We start from the raw sequence: 25,215 nt of genomic DNA, 5'->3' as shown, positions 1-25,215 counted from the left end.
AATTGGACTTGGCGCATCATGGCCTTAGTCGCCTTTGCGCCATAAAAACCGAAATCAAACCAAGCTTTAATATCAACGTACCATGGGTGGTTGCTGTGATTTCTATCAGTTCGCCGTGCGTATTTTCGTCGACCGATGGGGCCACGCCTACGACGTACGTGGTGCCGATCCGGAGTCCGTCTATCGTAGCTCCAGTATCCTTCACTATCTTCTCGTGAGAACTTCTCTTCCTTCGAGTTTCCCCTTGCAGTCTCCAAGTCACAAAATACAGCGCAATTTTCCAAGAAACTGGTGGTGCCACCCAGCGGAGCTTAATTGTATTATTGTCTAGTCCCGGTGCTTCCAAGTTCTGCACTTTGCCTAAATTGACTGCACACACAATAAAAGTTGCACCAGTAATTACGATTTAGTTAAAACTTATTGGTACAAAAAAAAAAAAGAAATAGTCCATAAAAATAAAAACAGTTCCATCTTTTATTAATTTTAAAAATAGTTCCATCTTTTATTATATATTCCGCGTTTATTATTTATGAAATAAAATAATTAAATAATATTATTATTTTATTTCGTATTTATTTTATAGAAATGTTATTGGTAAGTCCTTTACTGCCATCTGGCGGAGCTAAAAAAAAACAGTTTAATTTAAATGTGCATTTCAGATGGCAATTAAATGAGAAGGAAAGTTTGATGATTTCGTGAAGAAATATTTGGTAAAAGTATTAAAATGAAGTTTACTTACACGATACGGTGCTTTTGCATATTGGCTGTTTCTTGTTGTCGCAGCAGGAACACACAATAGCGCCTGGGTCAGACATTTCGTAGGAGCAACAAGTTTTACTCGAATCTTTTTCGCACTGTTCTCCTTTCATCTCAACTAAATGCGTTAAAAAATAATAATAAATAAAGTAATATGTAAATTTAACGCGCGTCAAATATTTCAAAACGCATTAGTCCTAAATAAAACTTTAATTATTTAGACGAATTATAAATATCCTCATACACTTATGATGAAGATAAATTGAAAAGTTGATTTTGCCAATATTAATATTATGAACAGAAGATTGCCAGTGCTGCCATCTGACGAGATTTCATTTATTAACTTAAAATATTGACGACTTAGTTGTCTACGAGTATGTTAGACCCCTACAAGATGCTCACAATGTTCATTCTCTGATTTTTAGGCACGTTCATTTGAAGGCGCCTATTGTCTTCAACATGTCTGTCTGTCCATAAGCAAGTAACCACTCTCAGTGGACGAGTTTTCATAAAATTTTGACTTTTTTTTTTCTCTTTAGAAGAGTTGTAGCTCCAGCTGTAGCTTTATATAAAACAAAACTCATTACTCACCGCCAGCAGGTGGGGATTCAGCATGCTTTACAGCTATCCACAGGGTATTAAGCGTCTGATCCTCCTCCACCTGCTTTCTAAAATTGTCCATCTGTTCTTTAGACTCCGGTTTCCATAGAAGTAGGCCCTTACTCTGGCAGATTTTGGAAGCCTCTTCTCCTACGACCTTTTCTTCGGGTATCTGGTAGCAGATTAGAGCATCTTGGATGTGGTTCAAAGGGCAAGTTGGATCTTTTGAGAAAGAACCAAACAAAACAGTTAACCAAAACTCCATTCAACTATTCAATTGCTAGATATTAGAGTGGGTGAAATCCCTAATAACATTTCTAATCGACAATCCCTAATTTATCCTAATTTATAATCCCTAATCTATAATCCTCAATCCCTTCTAATCTGTAATCCAATTTAACCTATACCCCCCCCATAATACTAGTCCCTAATACCTAATTAGACATATTTTTAATTAAAATGAATAATTAATGTTAAATATATCACTGTCACTTACACGCAGAGAATGAGAGCAGATGCTCCCACTGGTCCCCATTGGTGGTTTTCAAATGAGCGCTGTACTTATATGCAGGAGCTAACCCATCCAGAGAAATGTGTACAGCAGGAGCCTTTGAAGATTTCAGCGGGGTGTCGCCAAGTGATTCTCCTTCGTACAGGTTTACGTCTAGGATCTCGTCTTTTCTTTTCTTGAATATCATCATTAGGGCACTTAGGGTAAGGCGGCCGTCCGAGGTGATGTTGCACTGAACGGGACGTCGGGGTTCTAAAAAAGGACAGGAAAAACGCCTTCATGTGTGATACTGATAACCATCTACCCACACCCACAAAGCAAAGAAAAAAAAATGAGCACAACTCACGTGTCATCGTGGTATCCTGAATCCGTGCCGTTTGCTGAACTGGTTCGAGAACTGCTTCAACTGTAATCTTGTATTCCGTAAATTCCTTTAACGAGTGCGCAATATAGGTGGTCTCGTTGACTTTTTCGCCTTTCAGCTGACATTTATCTTCACTCAGTCCGGATTCACACACCGAGATGGAGTAATATGTTGGCTTCCATCCCTGCTGAGGTTTGTCCCAAGACAGTACAAATGAAGCGGAAGAAGTGACGTTGACAATGGTTCCCTCTGGCGGCTGGATAAGTTCTGAAAAATCGGAAAAAAATGAATAAAATGTTGAGCGAAACACACACAAAAATTAACCAGAAATAACCCCAACTTACCTTTGACCTTGTACTTGCACAAAAACGGCAGGCTGTGGTTGCAGCTGCCTCCAGCAATCTGCAATTTGGACAGATCATCCACAAATCGAAAGCAAACGTCCTCAGTTCCGTGAGCTCCTGACTTTCCAGCCACAGGAAAGTGGGATATGGAGTTTCCATCTGTCCATTTTCCGTCATCTACACACAAAACATGACGTCACGTCTTTCCATTTTATTTATTATTATACCATAAAAAATAAAATACACAATTCTAATTTTAGTAATGCAATCTATAGTATTAAAATAGTAACCAATATTCATTCATGAACACAACGTCAAATCCAAACTCCATTAAAATTTGAAATAATAATCCGAAAAGAATACAAGAAAAGGTATTCTGAGTTCCTCCTGAGATATTATGTGGACAAGACCCTCGCAATTAGGGTTTAACGAAGCCCATTCACTGGATGCAAAACACTCACCTGTTTTCCGTTGCAGCCTCGCTCCAGTCCACATCACAGGTTCGCCGTCTTTGAGTATCGTCAGAACCGTTGAATCTTCGTCTTCGTTCAACAGACTCACCAGATGTCCATCCCGCTTTTGACATTGCGACTCCGCCCTCTGCCACGGTTCGGGAGTAGTCACCACCTCATAAATGTTTCGCATACCGGAGCTTTGTTCGACTACCTTGTCAGGCTTCCCTGTACATTTAAAACGAATTCAATTTCCAATAATAGAAAAATGGACAAATTATTTTGCAAACACGCACAGATGTACGCTACCAACCTGTCAGAAGGGCGACTGAGCCACACGGGAACAGCATTTTGTTAAAATAGCACCCGACGTTGAAGGTGTAATTCGCATTCATGCCGACAGGGGTCAGCTGGTACTCCGTTGCTGACAGATCATTCACAGTCGAAGGCTTTTCGTCCTCGGAGCTTACGTAAGAAAGAGAATATTTTTCTCCTTTCCTCGACACTGATGGCGACTCCCCCGACCAAGCCGAAGCTTCCTGCCACACTACTGAAATGGCCCCACTCCACAAAACGTAGGCGTTTAATGCCACAGGAGACAGAAAGGCACCTTCGAAAATACAGAAATAAGTATAGTTTTACTTTGTGGCCAGTATTAGGAATAACATTAACTCTGGATAATTTACTTCCGTTAATTAATTTAAGAATTAATTAAGTATATAATTAATAATAACCATTTAAGTGATCGTAATTTTACCTTTAAATTTAATTAAATATTTTTATTATATTTAATTAAATTTAAGTTTAGCAGAATAATTTTTATTAAATTCAATTTTAAATTAAAATCGATTTCTTACCGTAGGGAGGCGCTGTCCCATCTTCAAACGTCACTTCGAAAAAATAAAAATTAAAATTAATCATAAAATGTTACCAAAGAAACAATTATTGTACAGTACTATAAAAAACAGCTTTCATTAGTAACGTCTCCTCAGTAGTGCAATATTTGCAACACATTTTTATGATTTATAGACTTACAGATGATCACCTCCACGATGTACTCTTTTGTCTTGATGTTTGGAGCTGGTTTTAACATAATCGAGTATCTTTTTCCAGCTTCCAAATCTTCTAGCTTAAAGCGGTGGTCCAGAGTTGAAAATTTATGCACGGCAGGCTTCTCAGCAGCGCCATCCACCCACACTTTGACTTGCATTTCATCGGTCTTCCATCCGTTTCCTTCGTAAAACCATTGCAGTCGAACAGAACTGATGTCAATGGCCACGGCCGAATGGACCTTCAATACAGAACCTTCACCTAAAAATGCATCGTAGAATTTGAAAAAAGAAAAAAGTTTTTCTAAACGTCGGTTTGAACCAACATTAGATGATTGAATAAACCAGAAAAGTAAACGCCGATAAGATACGAACGCACATAGGAAAGATTGACAGAAAATAGTTTAGCAGTACGACTGTACCTTTGTGGTCGCGAATACATAATGCACCGTTGGGGGAGCTGCCGTCGCACGCACTTGTGACGAAGGTTCCGCTTTCTATCGTGGCCATCTGGCAGCAGTCATCTACGATAATCAATAAGATCAATATACTATCTCTATCTTTCTTTCTCAATATACAGTATGTACAGTATATGCATTATGTACTATCGATGCGTGACATCACTTACCACTCTTTTCTACATTTGCGCATTTGGCCTCGACCAACCAGAACTTCTTGACGTCAGACTTGAACACATAATCATTCAGAAATGACTCCTCTTCTTTGTCTATCAGACTTCCCAAAGGTCCTAACTGTTGGTTGACATCTTCGGGAGTAAGGCACTGTTTATATATGGTATCGAAGGAGTCGACTTTGTCGCTGAAATGGAAGCAATGGTATTCATTTCCCTGCCATCCCGTTGTACAGGGTGGATCTGCAAAGTTACAAAACAGATTATGACATTAGAAGAACAGAACGACAAAAAAAAGCATGAATAGTTGTTATCGTAAGAGAAATTAAGAGAAATATTTTCGTTCTTAAGGCAGATTATAGATTAGGTTTAGTTAAGTTTCTACGTCCACTGTGTGGCATCCAGAAAGTTTTAAACTTTAAATTACTTTAAAATTTTTATTTTATAAGTTAATTTAGTCTGTAATTTAAATTTCCAAAATAAAAATTTCATTAATTTATAAAATTAAATTTAATTTAAATATAATTAAACTAGTTACAACAAATAATATGCATAAGATACTCATGTTTCATAAGAGATCATTGAGATGGTGCTGCTAGTCTCAAACACATTTCACAATTAGCGAATCCCTTATACAAATGACATTAGGGATGGTCCCCAATGGCCAATGGATTTAAAACGAATGGCATCCAACTAGCTGGATGCAAATGGACAAAGCACTTTAATGACTTTAGATGAATCCACGCTTTTCTGAGGAAGATCAATTTGAATAATTCTGAATTAAACCCACAGAACTGTGACTAAATCAGCATATTAACCTTTTCTAATATCATTGATCGAACATTACCAAGTATTTCCCAAGTTTCTGCCTCAAAATGGTCACTTTTTTGCGAATGTAGTTGCCACAAGTATTGGCCATTCCAGGCTTTGGTTATCAGTCAACGCTGTCTCTGATACAAGCACAATAAGACTTCCGAGAGAACTTAAATTTTCATCTGTTTCATTTGCTATATTTATTAATAATTATTTAAGTTCCTTTTGCTGTCAAAAAGAAGTTTAATAACTGTTTGGAGGCGTTAACCGATGCATTTCTCTCCTCCTCATAATTCTTCGCATATTACTTGAGCCATGGTCTATTTTTCAGTAATGTTAACTTAGATTTGGAATGGTTCTGAACTACTCAATCTTTTATCAAGCTGAACACGCACTACAAACTTAAATATTTAAAATGGAACAAGCTTTGAGTTAGAACTTTTGGTTAAATAAAAAAGTACAGAGATTGAAAAACTGAAAAATAATTAAGACGAATTTTATTATTTTTCTTTTTCTAGTTTCGTATTAAATTTATGGTCACCAAATGAGATTTTATTTACTCCGGGTACCACTCGTAAAGTGGTCACGTTACCTCGGTGGTCACATCAGGTTATATTGTGTAGATATAGGCTGGGCTTACAGTTATACTTACAATGACTCCAATAACTCTTTTATTTTACCTGAAGATGGCCGGTAGATGGTGCTTTTGTAATCGTGATTCAAACTCACAAAGACCACCGTATCGTTGCCGTGCGCGTGTATTTGAAAAGAATGGTTGTCAATAGTGTATTCACTCGCACAATAAGGAGACGGCGAAGGGTAACTACAACTATTCGCCTTGGTTAGCCAATGTCTCTCCTTGAACTTCAGCGGCGAGACCAGGTTGTTTCAGACGAAATTGGACGTCATGTTATTTACTCGCGATGACACTGATAAATTACCATCTAAGGATTATCCCTAAACGACGGCCACACGGGGGGTACAAAAACTGTCAAGACTGACGAACGCTTCAATAGACACAAAACACGGAAGCGAAAACAGATACACTTACATGCTGTGACCTCGATCGAGCTGCAGTTGAGACGTACGACCCTTTCCACGACGCACTCCAGCTTGATGACGTAAGTGGCACCAAGTCGGATATCGCCTATGAGCGCCTCCCTGGAATTTGTGGGCAGCGACTCATCCACTTCTCCACTTACAGGCCTGTAGTACACCGTGTAGCTGTCCGCTCGTATTTCTCCTCTACCATTGTTGATCGTCGTAATGAAGGGCTGATTCCAGGTCACTTGGATTTCTCCTTTGGTGGTGGTCGTGGCTTGCATCTTGGAGGTGGGCTCGGTATCTGCGTAGAAAAAAATTATTGTTTTCATTAAGTGAAGAACTGGTTCTCTAAGATTCTGTCGCATAAATTCTACTCAATGTCAGAGAAACTTCTCCACCCTAAAAAATAATGGAACTGTCTGAATATTTGCATATGAGTACATCGTAATGATATATGATCATCATTTTATATGATCAAGTGGACTACATAGTGGAAGAGAAAATAAGCGGGATTAGGGACGGTCCTAGGCAGGGGGTAAAGTGGAGTGGTCCACTACACACGCTATTACTAATTGCAAAAGAAAAATATCGAATATTCGGAATTTAGTTTGCCTGAAAAGCTTTTGAGATAACCCGAATTCGTGGGCTAATAGCGTATACTCGACCAAATAAGTTTGGATGAGATCACGTAGTTCTAAAAGTATGATCTCAGTAGATCTGAGGACAGCGGATCGATATTGGCATCTAGGGATAAAATCAAACATTTTAAATTTCTGGTTGGATTATTTTTGAGATGAATGGAGATTCTGTTTGAGAAACGACCATACTGTCTGACTATGCCGTGGTAAAACAGATTTTTGCTTGTATTCAACAAAGGCATGCAAATATTCACTATACTAGAAGATGCTCTCCACTGTTAACACCAGGAATTACGATGCGGACAGCAACAATTCAAGCTAATCTCAGATCATTACATTGAAACTACATTGACCTGTCCTTTTACCATCTGTCTTTATTTCAACGAGGAAACGCCTGGCCACCAACCGATGCTGTGAAGCAGTTTCTCTGCAATGTCAGCAAGCTTTCCAGGTCTGCTAATCCGCTCCTGATTTTTTTTATTATTATCTTTATCTTCTCCTAAGAGACACCCGCTTACGGCTATTAACCAGGGGTTCACATTCATATATACAAATATAAGTTATATACATCCATTTATAATTTATACATATCGTTGTCTTAACAAATTATACAAAATATACGTTGTACAATAAATTATACATATCATTTCTTAATTTTACATGATGGACCGATAGAAAGAGAGCACAAGCATAATTTGTAACGTTACAATGAATTAGAGATACTTCGAATGTTACTACAAATCTGTTTGCTTCTAGCAAATTTATTGATATGATTTTGATTGATGGCGAGGTTCAGAAGAATTTCACAGCTGCCGTGCGCAAATATATCGAAAAATTTCCTTTTTTCTTATGGGGACTTTCTTTTTACTGTAGAAAACGTTCCTACATTTCTTCCGTGCACTTTTAAAACACTCTGTATATTTAGTTCTTTAATAAACGGGTTATTGTAAATATTTAAAAAGTTCAGGAGATTTTAGACACACTAAAACTTCGTGATCCAACTGGTCTCTTAGTGAGGCCTAATTCTATTAATTGTCCTCATGCAACAGCTCGTACTGGAAGAGCCAACTTTCATCGCAAGTAATTACAGTACTCAGAAAGTCTGGACTTTCTTCATCCTCCCCTTCTAAACATCTTCACAAATTTGAAGTCTTCTCATTCTTTGTCTTCAATCAAAATTTTTGATTGAAGACATCTTGGCACACACTTTTCTCATGCTTAAATATTTAGTTAAAATGTGTCTATCTGTTCCTTTGTCTGATGCAACCCATTCCAATATTTAAACGACGATGTATTAGCGTCCTTACCCGGTCCATGTTTACATCAGTTTTCATGGATACCGGGTGGCCTGGGCCTTCATGGTCCTCCACATTCTAAAAAGTTATTTATGTCATTTAAACGGACGAACTCTTGACGTATTGCCTCCCATAAACTTGACGTAAGAACTCAACTTTTAGCTGTTGTTTTCTTAAAAATTTGAGATTGATTCTTTTGTCTGTCATTTTACCGGCAAATTCCAAAAACAAAAGGTAACGAAAACCTGTCTCACTGCAAAACGAATGAGCGTGTTGAAATGTGACTTGGCAGACAACTACGAATTAATAAATTGACCTAGATCCTCTTCCAACTTTAGCACGAATTTTTTTAGAATTTGCTAAATAGAATTTTATTCTTTACCGAATTTTTTTAGAATTTTTTTATTTCTTTGTTTTATGGAAACGAAAATTTGGCTTTTATTGTTTTATTTAAATTATAAATCACAATATTCACGATTGCCTGTTTATATAGTAATCACAAAAACATTATAACTTATTCAGTTTGCACACAGTGCGTGAATTGCGAACTGCTATGAATTGGAGCATGAGGTGATGAAGCGATCGCCTGATTGGTCCCTTTAAAGTTACATTCCGGACAGCAAATAGATTTTGATTCGACATCATCGAGGGGCGCCATTCGTCAGCTAGCCTTGGTGTCGAAATAGCTTGGCACTGTAATGATGTGGCCTGTCTGTGGCGTCCTTCTCCTATCGGCACCCTTGGCATCTGCCCCAATGCCAAGGCGTTCTTACGCCACTGGTAGGAAGCGATTGGAGCAATTTTGAGCTACTTCTCATTGAACCCAAACATCGGAAGCTTTAAGGGAACAATTGACACATGCGCAGGGAAATATTCCTCAATAGGCTATCCGGTATTTGGAGCGTGGCTGTCTCATCGTGCCGCAGACATGCTCAGTAGTAGGAGGGGATCTAGAAGACCTTGAAAGCATATTGACATTGCAGCGAAACTGTCTTACAATACTGGTTTTAACATAGGGAGTGGGCGGAGGGGGATCATACTTCGTACTAATGTATGGGCTTTTACATTAAATAAAAGACGTTTTTGTTCTGATGTTTTTGGTCATTTCTTGTCTTTACCCTGGCCTATTCACTATACTAGACAATCTTTTAGTGTGTAGCAATTTTTCTGACACCGAAGGTATTAGTGGCAACTTTAAAGATTAAGTAAAAATTCCTAAACACAAACGTTCAACCTAAAATCAAAAAAAAGAAATCTAAAATTAAAATTAAATTCAATCCAAAATCAAAACATGAAATATAAAATCAAATCAACCTAAACTCAAAATCAAATTCAATCTAAATGAAAAAAGCCTGGAAACCGTTACAGTTCTGAACTTGATTTTAAAGTTCTGACATATGAAGTAGAGGTCAGGTTTTAAGAAATCTGACGTCAACGTACATTTTTTAGCGTATTCCTCTTCAAAACACTTTTTTCGGTGATTTTTCATCCTGTTTATGAAGTTTTGTTTTGGCTCCCCAACATTCAGAATCACTGATGATTCTGAAATCACAAAATGGCGTCACGTCCCTCTTTTCAAATAAGAGTATTAATAAAATATTTGTTTATTTATTCATTATTTGCCCATACCCTTGCACATATAATAGTTGATTAAAAGCTATCTGCAGAAAAATCTGCTCCCCTTACACATACATTAAAAATCTCTGGTTTCTAAACTATTTTTCGCATGATTTCTGCATCCATTAGCTTGGAATAAATTAGCTTTTATTTGGTTACAGTCTCCAGGCGCAAGTGTACACTTGAAACGGTTTCCTTGACATTACTCTCGTTGCAACTGTGCGTTCATCGATCTACTCTACCCATTTTTGAAAGGTATTTTTGCACTCACCTGTACCACATCCATACACTTCGAATCTCAGGCACACTTCTGTACCACCTGACACCTGCCTAACGATGTTTATCCTGAGGTAACGGGCTAACTCCAAGCTGCTAATCGGGTGATTTTTGATGTCGTCAGCGGTCTGATTTCCATCATATGTATAGTACTGGAAAAAAAGTAAAGCACACGCAGTTACAGTAGAAAATACAAACATACAAAAAGTACGTATACATATTTGGACAAGCACTTGCACCATTATTATGCATTTCCGCGCGTATATATTTTTTGTATTAATTAATTTTTGTCATTATTCCAATTTCTGTATTTGTTTAGCAAATTTTTAACATAAAAATAATTAGATATTATAATTATAATGAATGGAAAACATCAATAGATCAACTGTTAAATTTACATGGGACATTATCTGCCTACCCGCTACATGAATAAGGTAGATGCACTGCCTTTACCTCATTACCACTGTCAATGACACGCCACGTAGCTTGGTCATTGCTACAAGAAAGCTGGAAACTTAAAAGATGCGTATAAGAACTCGGATATTTAGACGTGGGAGGACCCGACGATGCTACCCCACTAATAAACACTTCTTTCGACAAGTCAATATTCAAAATAGCCTTCTGGGACTTTATGGCTTCTTTATTGAAACACCACGCTCCATCAGAGTTTGTCAATCTGCCCATGGAGGGTGTTGAGGAATCTTCGAGGTCGGAAGAAATTGCAGTGTCTGGAATGGTACGGTCAGACATCCCCAGGGGACTATCACAGTTACCTGTAAAACAATAAAGGCGTATTATATGCCACGAAAATGTACTCAGTATTTCTTTAGAATCTGTACAGTTTAAAAAAGTTATTTAATGTAAGCAATGCGCCACATTTCAGACGCGTTCGATTTTTTTTTCTTAAATTAATCGAATGAGTTTTCTATGCTTAATAGAAATGAAAAGTAAATATAATTTACTCATTATCAATTAATTACTCAGATTATAACTTTATAGAATACTTAATAAAACTCTATGGGTTACATCCTAGAAATTTAGCCATTTAGTTTAATTAAAATCGTAAACAGCAATATTTATTGCTTTCTTCTCTCCACATAATGTGTATCTGGTCACAATGGATCCCACGTTCACGAGTCTTGCACAACAACTCACGTGCGCAGACTGTCTAAAGCTGAATACTGAATTAAAATTCATTTTAATATGAATTCTCTTTCCCCCTACAAATTGAAAGTAAAAAAGAAATAATAATAATTTATTATTATTAAATAAATAATAATAACCAATTTTACTATGAGTAAAAATCGTTTTAATATTTAGCTCGAGTTCCACGTTTTTTATTTAATATTTCAGCGATGTAATAATTTACTAAAGAAAATATTTTAAATTTATTTACAATGACAGTTAATTTTTTAATTAGTTAAGTAATTTAAGATTAATAGATGTGGTGTCATTGGAAGTATTACCGGAGAAAGTTTTCAATTTTTAAAAATTCTCAGTCTCAGGAACAGTGAGCTCAGCCTGGTTTGTAGATATGGAGAAACTAAACGTACAACTTATTCTCTCCCCCCATCCCCCTACCAAACCAGTGGAAAAAATAGAATAATAGAATATAAGCAAACAAAAGAGTGAAACCTACTTTGTGATGCATGTGCTTGCCTGTGCTTGAGCAACACGTAGTAAAGTAGGTCGTATTGATTCGATGCTCCATCGAAACCTCACCTGAGAGGGGCTGTTGTGGTGTATACCACAATGTCAATAAGTGCTCCCTTTCGAAGTGGATTAACTTGAAGCGAGCAGTTTTTCCCTGCTTTTTTACAGGAGTTTGCTATGATACCACTCCTGGTGCCACTTCTCTCATACAACAACAAACAAACAAATTTTAGAACACAGTTTACACACAGGAAACAGCCCAATACCAAAATATGAAATCACTACATCACATTATCGCAACTTTCCATTTAAATTTAAAAATTTTCGACCACATATTTTTCCAAGCTTAATACTAACTGATTTGGAGGGACCAAATTGCATTTTGCAGAGTTGCTTGGAAACAAGAAACGAACAATAGCAAAAGTGCGTGATTAAGTCAATCAGATGTGACGTCAGCCTCTTTCTAGCTCGTGATTTCAATATGAATGATTCAGACAAATACTTTATTTTGTCCAATATTACCTTAAAACTGCCTGTCGAAAAAACAGGGAGTGGAATCAATTCAAAAATAACGTACAGATGTTGCATCTATACCTGGTCATTTTTCAAAAAAATATTACGAATGCTATTAATTAACTTTTTTATGAAAACCCCAAACACGAAAGGCATTAGAATCTGTAGTACCCTGCGAGGGCTGAAGGTTGAGAAGATGCTTGTTGACATTAGACTTGAATTTCTGTACATTGTAATTTTCGTCAAATACGTGTGAATTGAGGTTGTTCCAGAAAACGGAAGTTGTAAGGAATAAATGAGGAAGAAGAAAAGTTGATTCTGTAAGCTTGAAGTTGGACAGTAAAAGGATGCTGACTCGTTGCGGCATGTGTTCAGACTGGTTTGGAAAAGAGAACGGAAATTGTAGAAGTCATTTTAGAACAGTGCCATTAGACAAAAAGAAAACCCAGTTTTTTAGATGCAGAGGAAGAAATATTTGTCATGTGTTTATGGAATCACAGATTCATCATTAATTTATCTGTTACCATTCTCATTCTCCAAACTTCACTACTAATCACTCGGCATTCTGCCTTCCTTCCTTTGAAGCTTGACGTTCTCTAATCTAACTGACAGACTGAGGCTTTTGCGATTACTAATGACCTGACCCAGCTTGTTCATTTACCTACCAGAACACCAGACAATCCTAATCACATATCCAACTCTTGATTTTTTTTCTCATCAATAATTCTTTAAAACACACGGTCAACATTAGTTATCTCTCTGTCTCTCTCTAGTCATCTCAGATCACAACTTATCATCTCTTCGTAAGTAGAGACTCTCTCTCTTTCTCTTTCTCAGCCCCTTGTTCTTTGGCATTACAGGAATGCAAAATGGAATGATCTGCGAGATTTATATCCTTCTCTTCCTTGATTGTGTTACTGTTTTAAATCTTCTGATATTCAGATCGTGTCAGTGAAATCATTCTTGTAGAAATGAAATACTTTTTCCAACACTCCACTTTAAAACCTTGTCCTTTATCTAAACCTTATGTGCTAAGGCTGTTCAAAAATATGAATGTTGCGCATCGCAATTAGCTTCCATCTAAATCTCCCGGTTCATTTTCTGCCTCCACTAAAACTCGCAACAATTGTAAAGCGGTTATTGATCAGTCTAAACTCGATTTTGAACAGGCTAAAAGTAGAAACTTGTTTCTTGTACAAATGGCAGTCGATCCTACTTCTTAATTTTCTGCTTTTCTACTCTATTTTTCCACTCGATATTTACACTCTACTTTTCTTATAACTCTTGTATCGACGATCTTAATAAACCACCTCCTATCTTGCCCAATACAATCTACTCGATGCCTGTTGTGGTCTTCCGTCAAAGGGAAGTCAGAAGAATTTTGAACAGGTTTGATGCCACGAAAGCTCCAGGTGCTGATGCTATTTCTTCTCTTGTTTTCTTAATCTGTGCTCCTCAACTTGTTGCTATTCTGTGTTTCCGCCTTTTTTGCATTTTCTTATTCTTTTTTTTTCTTCTGCTTGGAAATTTGCTAATGTCCAGCCAGTTCCTAAAAAGAGTGACGAATCCCTCCTATCCAATTATTGTCCCATTGCACGGGTACATATAGAACAACTTGAAGCACTTACAACTAAGGTTTCTAAAGTAATAGAAAAATCAATTAACGCGAACTCTTAAACTATCTAGAAACCTTCCATTTGATCAACGTTGCCAGTATGGATTCCGTCAGTGTCGATCCACTGGTGATATTCTGGCCTACGTTACCCATCTATGGACAAAATTAAAGGAAAAGGTTGGTGAAACTCAAGTTCTTGACATTTTAGAGGCTATTAATCGTGTTTGGCAGCATAAAGGTCTTCTAAATAAGCTTCCACTTACGAATTTCCGAATGTTTAGCGCAACTGATATCCAGTTTTCTCTTTGACTGCTCGCTGAGGTGATGGTAGACGGTTCGCTACCTTCTAACTTCTCCACTAATGCAGGTGTTCCCCAAGGTTAGTCCTTTCTCCAGTATATTAAGGACCTTATTCCACTGGCTGGAAATCCTATCCATACTTCGCTTACGATAACAGATTGCATTTCACCTTCCGGTTTGAGAAATTTATTCATAAAAGAAAAAATGTAATATCCAATGTCAGGGTTCATTAATTATTATTTATTAAGTTTTGGACATAAAATATTTCCTCGTACGTTTTAATCTTACGTAACAGCAGAAGGCTAATCGAACAGAGTGTATGCTATAGTTTCTGGGGAAAATGCAACTGTACCAATACTTCTGGAAACCTTCTAGACAGTAAACATAAATCAGAGTTTCAGGAACAATCATTTTGTTTATCTTTATGTATTTGTAAAGACCCTGTGGTGATTTCCACTAAACTATCATCTTTAACTGATTAATATTCCGTTTTAAACTTCAGCTGCTGAAATCGGCGATGTCTCTCTGCACGGGTACGAATAGGGAAATTTGAATTTTTTAAATTAACTGTAGAATCAATAGATCGCGATGGATCATATTGGACTGCAGACTCAGTATATCGATTTGCGCGCGCGTGTGTTTGTGTATTTGAACACAAATTGTAGCATACAAAGTGTGGACGGAGAGGGGTACCACTGTACATCATGGAAACCTTAAGTAATGTTTAAATGTCTGATTCAGTTCGTTATGAAATCCAATCTGATTCCCACATATTAGCTTAAATTTATCGTGATAAAATCCCTTCAGAAAATAATTTCATTTCCACGAAGTGCGAGTTTATTTTCCCGAAGGCTGAACTACCTCCGTTGGAGTTTATTTAAACTTCTCTCATTGCACGGACTGCAATTTTCACACGAAATCGTGCGCACTTACTGAAGCAAATAATTTATATTCGACATTCAAGGCGTTTATCATTAAGTGAACTGATGAGAAATTCAATCCACCTCTAACGTAGAATTATGGGAATCTGTCCAGGCGTGTCTGTTGGAAAGGTAGCAATTTAGTCATTCGTCATGTTTCGCTACCCTGGAATTTGCTAACCGGCACTGAACGTATGTTATTCAATCGATCGTGCTGTCTTCCAACTAAGAAATCGTGCGAAGAAGACCCGAAAGATGTTTTTAAGAATGCTTGCCAAAATTTTATGCAGATTGTTGGTCCAGAGTATTTCGAAGTACAGTTGTAGGATAACGCGGAGGAATTTATGATAACTAAAGATATCTTTACATAGATGTCATCGTAAGACCAGAGGAATCATTTGGTTTAAAGAGTCAGTGGCTCAGCTGGACTGTTGATAAATATTTTCGCGATGACGTGATTTGTTATGTAAACGGAAACCCTCTCTTAGGAAAAGTCTATGGAACAGCAAAATTATAAATACCGTGTTCAGAACAATCAGGTAACATCTGGAAAAAGACCTGATTCTACAATAAAGCTAATGTTGTTTTTTAAAATATTAGCCAATGGTAGTTTACCGTTTACTGAATGGAAAACAAGTAGAGAAAAGTTAGAAACCAAAGGACTTAAAGAGTAACGTATGTCTCTCCCTCACACGGGCTTTGGGAAAGTAATTCGTGCCTGATCTTTTTCAAACAAATTTCTCACCTTATTGGCATCGATCCTATGCAGTTCACTGAGAGGTCGTCTGGATTCTTGATTATTTCCCCCTCTAGAGAATTTCAGCCGCTAGAAACCCACAGAAGGCTCTCTTTGTTCAGCGATCCGTTTTCCCAAGGTTTCCATCTTCTTAGCACCAATATTCATTTCGCACATGTCTAATTGGGATAAGAAAAAGGAAAAGACAGGAAGAGAGAGCAACATGGCTAGTTCATTGTATCCTCCGCAATCAGTTTGCTGTTCAGCAGTAGCGGGCTGTGGGATAGGAATTCTCTTCTCTTCTATGAATACGAATCTCTCTCTCTCTCTAATTCTTGCAACACATGGAAGGATTGTTGGTCTCAAGTTTTCATCTATGCTGTCCGTTCCTAATGCAGTAGAAGTCCGTACATACGCCGACTGTAATGTCTCTTCACGTCATCAGTCTACCCTCACCAGACTGATACCACAAAGAAAAGACTGTTGCGGGTTAAACGTTTTGTTAAAAGAGAAATTGGCCTCATTGGTCACTGGTCCGACCACAATGTTCTTGAACGAAATCCCTCTGCACATCCTTGCAACTTGCACAGTGGCTACGAGCATTGTTCTTTCATACTGTGTGAAAAAGGAACATTTACGGAGTTTCTCATACTTTGGTCAAGTTTTTACCCGGAAACTCAGGTTTTAATTCCTCTTAGAATTAAATTGTCTCGGCCGTCATATCGTAAACTGGGGCTGGCCTACATCTGATCGCACAGGAATGAATATGTGTCTTAGGACTAGCCCGTGAACCCTAATGCAAAAATCGTTAATGAAATACAGATCATCTGGAAGAAAGGTAACGGAAATTAACTCATTTTCAATTATTTAATTTAACTTTTATTCGTACCACCACGCATAACACATTGCTATTCCCTCTCCAGGGTCACACATGACTGGTTGGCTTCCGATTGGACAATCCTATTTTACGCAATCCAGTCCAATCCCTGTGGTCTGATGGTGACATACAATCAATGGGACACAAGCGTTAGTCAACAGCGATAAAACTTTCTTTAGTGTAAATGATTTCGCATGAACTAAACTGACATGCGTCTTGGTGGCCATAGTGAAATCATATTGCAGTTATGCAGTATTTAGCCATAAAGTTCGGCCAAGCAAAAAATCAAATACTGTAGTAGTCATCTCTTGATGAGCATCGAAATCGATGAACAGCATTGAACACTTTCGTACAGTAAAACCGCGATTTAACCCTGCTTTATTATGAAAATATTTTAAATGGTGGGAAATACCATCAGATCGAGGCAGTTACGACATCGGGTTTCGTAAGGACGAAAACTTTAGTTTAGTAGACGCTGTCCGTTATTTCCAAATCATGTTAAATTGAGGTCCGTTAAAGCGAGGGTTTATTGTATCCCTTTCTCTTGGAATGGAATTCAGTCTAATGAAAATACTTCTGTGACACTGCCAGCTTTTGGTCATTAAGTTACAATAACACGATTTCAGGAGGGTCACATACCCGAATACTCTCCCGCCCCCTCTCGTCCTGCAATTTTTGTAAGATTCCATCACAACAAAACTGCGATGAATGAATCTACATTATTCTGTCAAGAAGTTTGTGGGACATAGAATAGTGACCACCCTGTACCATTAAAGAATAATGAGTTGAGAAATCGAAATCTTCAATTTTGTTTATTTTTATCATTCCCCCCTTCCCAGAGAAAGCTAATAGCTACTGGCCGAACTATAGGACACGGTTTTAACAGCCTATTGACTTTACTACCGGTACCAGTTACTTCAAATCTCCATTAGAGTGTCATAAACCATTACTACGTAATAACATCACCAATCCATAAAACATTATTGAGCAATCTTGGAAGCCGACTAAGAATGCTGATAATTCACATTACAGAAGGAACCTCGAAAACTGAAAATGACTGAACAAAAATCCTTCTCGCTGTACGTGTTTTGTGTGTGTGTGGGTGGGTAAGAGAGGATTTTAACCCTTAATAAACAGCGTAAATTGTTGGACAATTTTTTCAACGTTTATTGACAATCTTTCATGCTGAAACTTCGCCCTTTACTTTGACTTCAAAAATGACAACCAAGGACGATGTGTTGAGTTTAGAAATATTAGTCTCAATGCGCATGCGTACTGTTCAGAATATAGTTTAATTTACACACAAGCGAACTGTCCAATATTTTTATCCTCGAGAATACAAAATATATAAAAAAAATAAAGGATTATTTTATTTACGCGAGCAAAGCATATGCAATTCTTACCCCCCATTATCTCAGTGATTTTCTTTGGTTGTCACGGCAACGGGCCTTGTTATAAGTTCGCATTAAACTTAACGCCTTATTTCAAAACGTGCCATTGTGTCTTGAGGACTGTCATTTTGCAAGGAGGAGCTGGTGGGAGGGAGTCTATTTTTAAAGTAATGATGACCTAGAGGTCGTTATTTGTCGTGTATGATCGGTGGTGTTTATATTAGATTCTGTAACGCTTATTGCAGAGAACAGTTTTTGGATTCGTGGAAGTTCCACATTCGTCCGCCCTCACGCATATTTAATGTAAAGAATCTTCATTGTGTGCTATCTAGAATCCGAGATCATTTATTATAGATGATTTAAGAAATTGGAGATACTGTTATGTCCACGTGGCTGTATGGATTTATTCCACTAATTTGTATGTAATTTGAAAGAAAAGCTCAGTGGTGGCGATTTGTTTATCCACACCGTGTGCAGTGGATAAACAACGGACGGTTTATATGCTTTGTGGGATGAAAAACCGGTGTGTATGATCAGAAGAAGGCTACTTTGGTAAATACCCTGGCTATTAGCATTGAGGTTTTTCCCACATGGTGTGAATAGGCCTAGGTTAGAATCCCTCTCTTGACAAAAGACACATCGGCTTTTGTTTTCACACCGTGACTGAGTTAGTAGATCTCGAGCAAGGATGCATGGACTTGCTTCCCGGAAACTCTGGTTTTTCCAGCAAACAGATCAGCAAATACACGCAGTTACAGATACAGTATATTGCTGCCTCGTGTCATTGGGCGCTGTGGCACTCAGCGCAACATCCACCACCACTACTCCGGTAAATCGAAATAATGGTAAATAACAATAATAAAGATCCGATTATTCAATGGCGAGATAATCCATATTCGCTTTGGAAACAATTACGGGATTACTTCTGAGGCAGGATGAAAGATGTCCCCGAGCTGATTGGCCCGTTATAAGTTTGGCCTCTTTGCAGCATTCCCATTGCTTAAAAATTCATTCCAAAGCTAATTTTCTACGGGTAAATGTTACCGCAAGAAGCGAACTTCAGGAATAAACAACACGAACGTGCAACTTTAATGCACTGACGTTTACTAATGTTATTGGAAAAGTCTGACTCACTTATCGACGTAAAAAACGCCCTTGAGGAATCAGTACACGTTTCTTGCAGAGAGCGTTAAGAATTTACAATCACAGAGGGCATCATTAAGGGACTATAATCGGCATCTGATTCTAATTTTTATACGATTACAGATAATTGCTAAATCGGAATTTTATCTAGATGTCATCTAGATAAAATTTTATCTAGAATTCTCACCTGATATACAGGTGAGAATTCTCACCCGATATATCCGATCTTCCAAACCAAGAGTTCTGGTATTGACGTGTCTACCATCATCTGAAACTCGTTTTCTAAATGACCCAGTTTCCTTAGGGCGTTCATGCATTCTCTTAAATGTCTTCTTGTTTGGCACATGACGATTATGGAAGTTTTTGGCATACAGACGTCTTTCCCCTGCTGCATATCATCTAGCAAACATGGATCTCATGTACAGAGTACATGAGATCCATGTTTGCCTTCTCACGATTTCAATAAGCCTCCATTATCACAGAAAATGCACAGTATCAAAATGTTAATAATAAGCTCCAGATGTAGTGCTCTTTCAGGAGAACTAACTGAACTCACTCAAAAAACAATATGGGATCTTGTATACATAACTACAGCAAGGCCCTCGATGACTCGATGGCCTTGGACGACTTCAGGAAGGAATCCCAGAAAAAATATCTCCGGAAGAAAAACTTCCAGAGGACTTAACAACAGAAAACAAAAATACTCGGGAATAATTCTTCCAGAAGAAATAATAAATGAAAGTTGTGATTATAATAAATAAAAAAGTCTTGAATTTACGGCACTTTTCGATGTTTGTGTTAAAATAGTTTTGCATTTGTGCTGTGCTATTGTTAAAGTTTGAGGAGGTTACAAAATTATTTTGTAAAAAAATAAAGGAAATAAGTGTTCTTAATACGAACTTCTTATTCGTATTAAGGTCATTAGTTCAAAAATTTCTCACTTTCGCACAAAACCTTAAACAATGGACCGAATAAAAGAAGTGACGATTGGGATTTCTAGGGTACCTAAGAGCAACCACAATGGTTGACTTCTGTGTCGTTGATATAATCATTATGTAAGCTAATTTCAAAATGTAAGCCAGAAAATCATTAATTAAAAATGTATCACACGAAAAAATTTGGAGAGAAGTGTGAGAAGTAGATTACTCCACCTTCATCACTCAAGTAGCTTGAAACGTTCCTCCATGAAGAACGATCAATATTCCTCTTAAGACAGCTGAATCTATTCCGCATAGAATACAAGCTGTTTTAAAAGCAAAGAGTGGCCCGATACCATATTGGTGAATACCCGTAACTCTTATCATAGGTTTTTCCATTATTTTGTCCACCCTTGAATGTTACCATTTTAATGGCAACATACTCTAATAAATGTGTTACTTTTATAACACAGCTGATAAATATTCGTGTTAAATTAATATCACTCTTTTCATGGCACAACTAATTCACACATGATATAATACATTTGTACATAATTTTATAACCTCTTCAAACTTTAACAATAGAACAGAACAAAAGTGTAAAATATTGTAACTCAAACATTGAAAAGTATCGTAAATATAGAAATTCAAATTTGCGAGAAAATGCCCAAGTCCCAACTAATCAGGGATCTCCATTCCTGCAATTAAATCACTGCCATCCTTCGTTTAGAAAATTACCATCGCATTAGTGAATACCAGTACCAGGTTATGAAAGGTGACCAACGATGACTTGTCCGGATTTGAACTTTCAGCTAAGAATGCCTACTCAGATTGGTAAGAGTGTATCTCGTTGTTCGGAAGATTGCAATGGTGTGTGAGACATTATTTGATTTGCAAACGAAATACAAGAGATTTCTTCGGGCCTGATTAACGCCGATTCTGTTATGTTTCTAACCTTCCCTCTCAATAATTGATTTGGATATCAGAAAACTGAAACCAACTGGAATTTAAAACCGTTAATGTGACCAATCTTTATTAATTAAATTATCATGTCCGAAGACAGGGTACTTTAGTTGATACCTTTACTAATAGGTTTCAATGTTTTTGTTTGTTTATTTTAAACAGAACAAAGGCAGCCAAGGACTCTATTTACCAACATATATCGTGTTCGTAAATTGGTACACTTTACTTTGCTGGATGAAAAGCCGTTTTCTGGGTGAGGTGGAACTATGCCCTTGTCTGAGACTAACATACTCTGTCACGGTTACGAAAAAGCTTCGTCGATACGGGACTTCAATCCGTGCACACGATTTGTAAAAACAGTGATTAAAACCATTACAGTAGTTGCGAGACAAATTACTCTAAATCGTACCTCGAGCAGTACACAACAGTCACTTCCTTCAGAGCAAATTTCGCTCAAATAGAGTGTGTTAAAACATTTGAAGAGACGCAGTTTTCTTCAGATTATTAGTTTAACATTATTATGATTTTATCTTTCGGAAGATTATTATCGTGTTATCTTTCTGCAGGTTATTATCTTGTACTGCCCATAGGAGCATGATTGAGCGATACTTTTCATGACAGGAAATTTCTTGCGACCATTCACCTTTTGCTGAAGGGTCGTGATTCCAGACGGGATGGGGAAGGAAGGGGTTGTAGTGAGCACTGCATTTTAAACGTCCTACGAACTGGATACTCACACTGCTTACTAAGTATGTACAACGTAATTGTTTGTCAAAGCTAAAAATATAATAATTTCATTTCATTTATTATACTTTCGTTCCCTCCAATCGTCTTGTTTGATGCAGAATTCTTTTGAAACCCGAAAGAAAGAAAACATACCGTTTTCTAAACAACTATATACAAATTGGAAACTACCCAAACCCATTGTATCAATTATTTCACAAATTGGTTCACCCTTCCTTGATATACCTCGTGCATTTGATTCAGCGCTCTCCTCTTTAAATTCGTGCTCCTCAAACATTCGGTAACGGAGTGTAAGTACCATAAGTAATATCTCCATTCACTGAATCCATATGCAGAAAAATTTGTTTCCTTGCGTAATTTTGCCTTACTCATAATAATAATCAGTTATATCGTTTACGGTCACCTGTGCAATTTTTCAGTTAATATTGTGTAACTACTCCTTTAGCACGAATAACTTTATGAATTCTCGCTGGTAGGGATTCCATTAGACCCCTTAAATAGTTTATATCAATATTAAGCCTTCTGATAACAACTGAGCGCAGTAATTCCTTCAGGTTTCGTGATGCTGCCGTGGTTTCACTTGCTGTTCAAGATAGTCCCATATGTCCTCTATAGGATTTAAATTAAATGATTTTGCAGGCCAATTAGATGCCCTACCATTCATTCGTATCACTTTAAAACTGTAGTGAACCTCTGAACCGGAAAGTTATCACCTTGAAATACAGGAGTACAGAATTCATGCATGTCTCTCAAATGGTTAGCAAAAGATGCAAACTGATTATCCAAAATATTTGTATTGCTGGCTTGATTCATCGTGGTTGGTATTTCAAGTAGGGTATCCACTTCGTAATAATTAAATCATCCTCAAAGCATCACTGATCCACCACCATCTTGTACGATATCTTGCATACAATCTGGATGAAATTTTTTTTTTTTTTTTTTTTTTTTATGAAAACCCCAAACACGAAAGGTATCAAAACCTATAGTACTTAGTACCGTGCATGGGTTGAAGGAGAAGTATGGGGGGAGGGGGATGCCGGAAACTTTGCTCTAGAGACTAAACATGGGTTTGACCACTTCAAGCCTCCAATAAGCAAAGTGGTGGTATTTCACCGGTTGATGAAAGTCATCTACCACATGCGTCATTGCTTCTGTGAACTTGGTGCCTGGTGTCATTAGCGTATGGAGAAAGAATGGATTCTTCAGACCACTTCCCAACTTTCCAATCATCAATAGATCAATTATTATGCCTTTTATCCAAGCCTTAGCCAGGCTTTTCAGGATACCCTGCTCCAACGTTGATTTCTGGTTGATTTCGACTCACACCATTCCTTAAAAATTTTTATTTCTGAAACATCAGCAAATTCAGTTACTTTTTTTAACAGGATGTTCTTTAGACAGCCAAATCCTTTCCTGACCTACTAATATATCTAATATAAAATTTAGTTAGGTAACGTGTATTTTCTTAAATCGATTAGGAGTATTTCCACTTGGTTAGTTGTAGTAGGAGTTTTAGGAGTGTCAGCAACCTAGGCCATATTGCGTCGTATATGATATGTCTGTAAATTGCATGTGTTCTGTGGTCGATTTGTTGTTTGATGGATAAAAAGTCCAAGATTCCGGAGGAAAAGTCATGCTACCCTCCCCTGAGACCTACTGACTCGGCCATATTGCGAAAAAGACCAATAAAAATTCCTCGCGTCATTGATGAGATTCGAACTTAAGTCTTTTCCACCCGATGCTTTGTGCAAGTGCATTGAATAGATGACTCACTGTAAATATGGAAATAAGCTCCAGATAATAATTAGTTACCATAGAATTAGAGTAAAAGATCCGGTGTAAATAGGAAACTTATAAAATTATGAAAAGAACTATGAAGATTCAGGTACGAGAGAAACAGAGGCAGTGTTTATTCTTCAGAGCGACTCACGAATTGCTAAAGAAGAAAAGCAGACCTTAAAAATTATTGAAGGGTAGACAAGCTTGCTCGATCAGTCAAGATGGAAGACAGACTCTACCCATTAGCGAAATGAGAATATCCAAAATGTTAATCTTCACTCATGTAGACATTTATTCGGTGCTTAGCTTCACACGATTAGGATTCTTCTTGGTGGTCAATGTTAGTGACTACACAGTTAGGATTCTGCTTACAAATAAAAGGATTATCAGTTCGGTGGCTGATGTTAGTGACAGACGCTAACTATAACAGCTGAAGAAATGATTGTGAGAGGATCTGCATAGTCCCTCATAAACTTCCGATCCTTGACTTCATTGCTAATCTGAATAACGACAAATGAACGACGAAAGGGTTAAAGTAAATGTCCCCTTAAAAAGTGCACTACAGGAAAATGGCATTATAAGAGAATCTTCAACGTTTGTGTTTCTACATTAGAGCGCCTAAAAATCAAAAAATCGAAAAAGTAGACGCTTGCAGAATCAGGACGAAACAGCTACCGCAGTGAGTGTAAGGCCGGGTCATTTTATCCCAATCCATATCTGTGACACGGATGTTGCCCTTATCATACGACTGCGCCGCGAGCTTACCTTTGGTTTCCAGCAGACGACACGTACTCAGGAACGCTAATAACAGCAGCGGTGGCACACGGATCTCAGCGGCACAGATCGCCCTCACCATGCTACCGATGTCGGCATCCCACACATAACAAACAAACGTCCTACGGGCCACTGCCGCAAGGGTCAAGCGGTGCGTGGAACTGCGGACTGCTCAGTGAACGGAAATTAATAGCCGCTCACATCGGGGACAAACTTAGCCCGCCGCACTTGTAAGCCGAGTGGTGGTCAGTTGTTTACCTTGTCACTATGGGAACTAGTCAGCGACAACACTATCGTCTAAGTGTGTGCTTGTGTTAGTTATTGGCGATTGGCAGCGTTCGTTCTTGTTTTTTATTAGTTTCGAATTGCCGCTCGATCGGGCGCGAACGTCAGTGGCGCCCCTTTACGATGAAAAATGAAAATAGCGAGAAGAGTGGGAATTTATTTTGGTGAGAAATTGCTCCCACTCATCTTCAAAATCTCAAAATCTCCACCTTTCT

General features: G+C 37.7%; 1 protein-coding gene across 1 annotated transcript in view; it reads right to left on the bottom strand.

The window, feature by feature from the left end:
- LOC150087243 (uncharacterized) overlaps positions 1-24,903 on the bottom strand; it is a 32,297-nt gene extending 7,394 nt beyond the window's left edge. The window contains exons 1-16 of the mRNA XM_090371097.1: positions 24,707-24,903; positions 10,844-11,163; positions 10,386-10,542; positions 6,572-6,865; positions 4,705-4,950; positions 4,499-4,600; positions 4,063-4,338; positions 3,885-3,917; positions 3,341-3,637; positions 3,037-3,255; positions 2,576-2,752; positions 2,214-2,498; positions 1,853-2,119; positions 1,348-1,578; positions 740-874; positions 82-369 (exon numbers count right to left, since the gene is read on the bottom strand). Of these exons, the coding sequence (XP_090227223.1) occupies positions 82-369; positions 740-874; positions 1,348-1,578; positions 1,853-2,119; positions 2,214-2,498; positions 2,576-2,752; positions 3,037-3,255; positions 3,341-3,637; positions 3,885-3,917; positions 4,063-4,338; positions 4,499-4,600; positions 4,705-4,950; positions 6,572-6,865; positions 10,386-10,542; positions 10,844-11,163; positions 24,707-24,797 (3,418 nt within the window). The 5' untranslated portion in view covers positions 24,798-24,903. The remainder of the gene's footprint in view (positions 1-81; positions 370-739; positions 875-1,347; positions 1,579-1,852; positions 2,120-2,213; positions 2,499-2,575; positions 2,753-3,036; positions 3,256-3,340; positions 3,638-3,884; positions 3,918-4,062; positions 4,339-4,498; positions 4,601-4,704; positions 4,951-6,571; positions 6,866-10,385; positions 10,543-10,843; positions 11,164-24,706) is intronic.
- Positions 24,904-25,215: the final 312 nt, after the last annotated feature.

The sequence above is a fragment of the Mastigoproctus giganteus genome, chromosome 4 (genome assembly GCF_048544385.1).
Source record: "Mastigoproctus giganteus isolate SK-2022 chromosome 4, ASM4854438v1, whole genome shotgun sequence".
Lineage (NCBI taxonomy): Eukaryota > Metazoa > Arthropoda > Arachnida > Uropygi > Thelyphonidae > Mastigoproctus > Mastigoproctus giganteus.
Note: the sequence above shows the minus strand (reverse complement) of the source record. Positions and strands in the feature narration are given on the sequence as shown.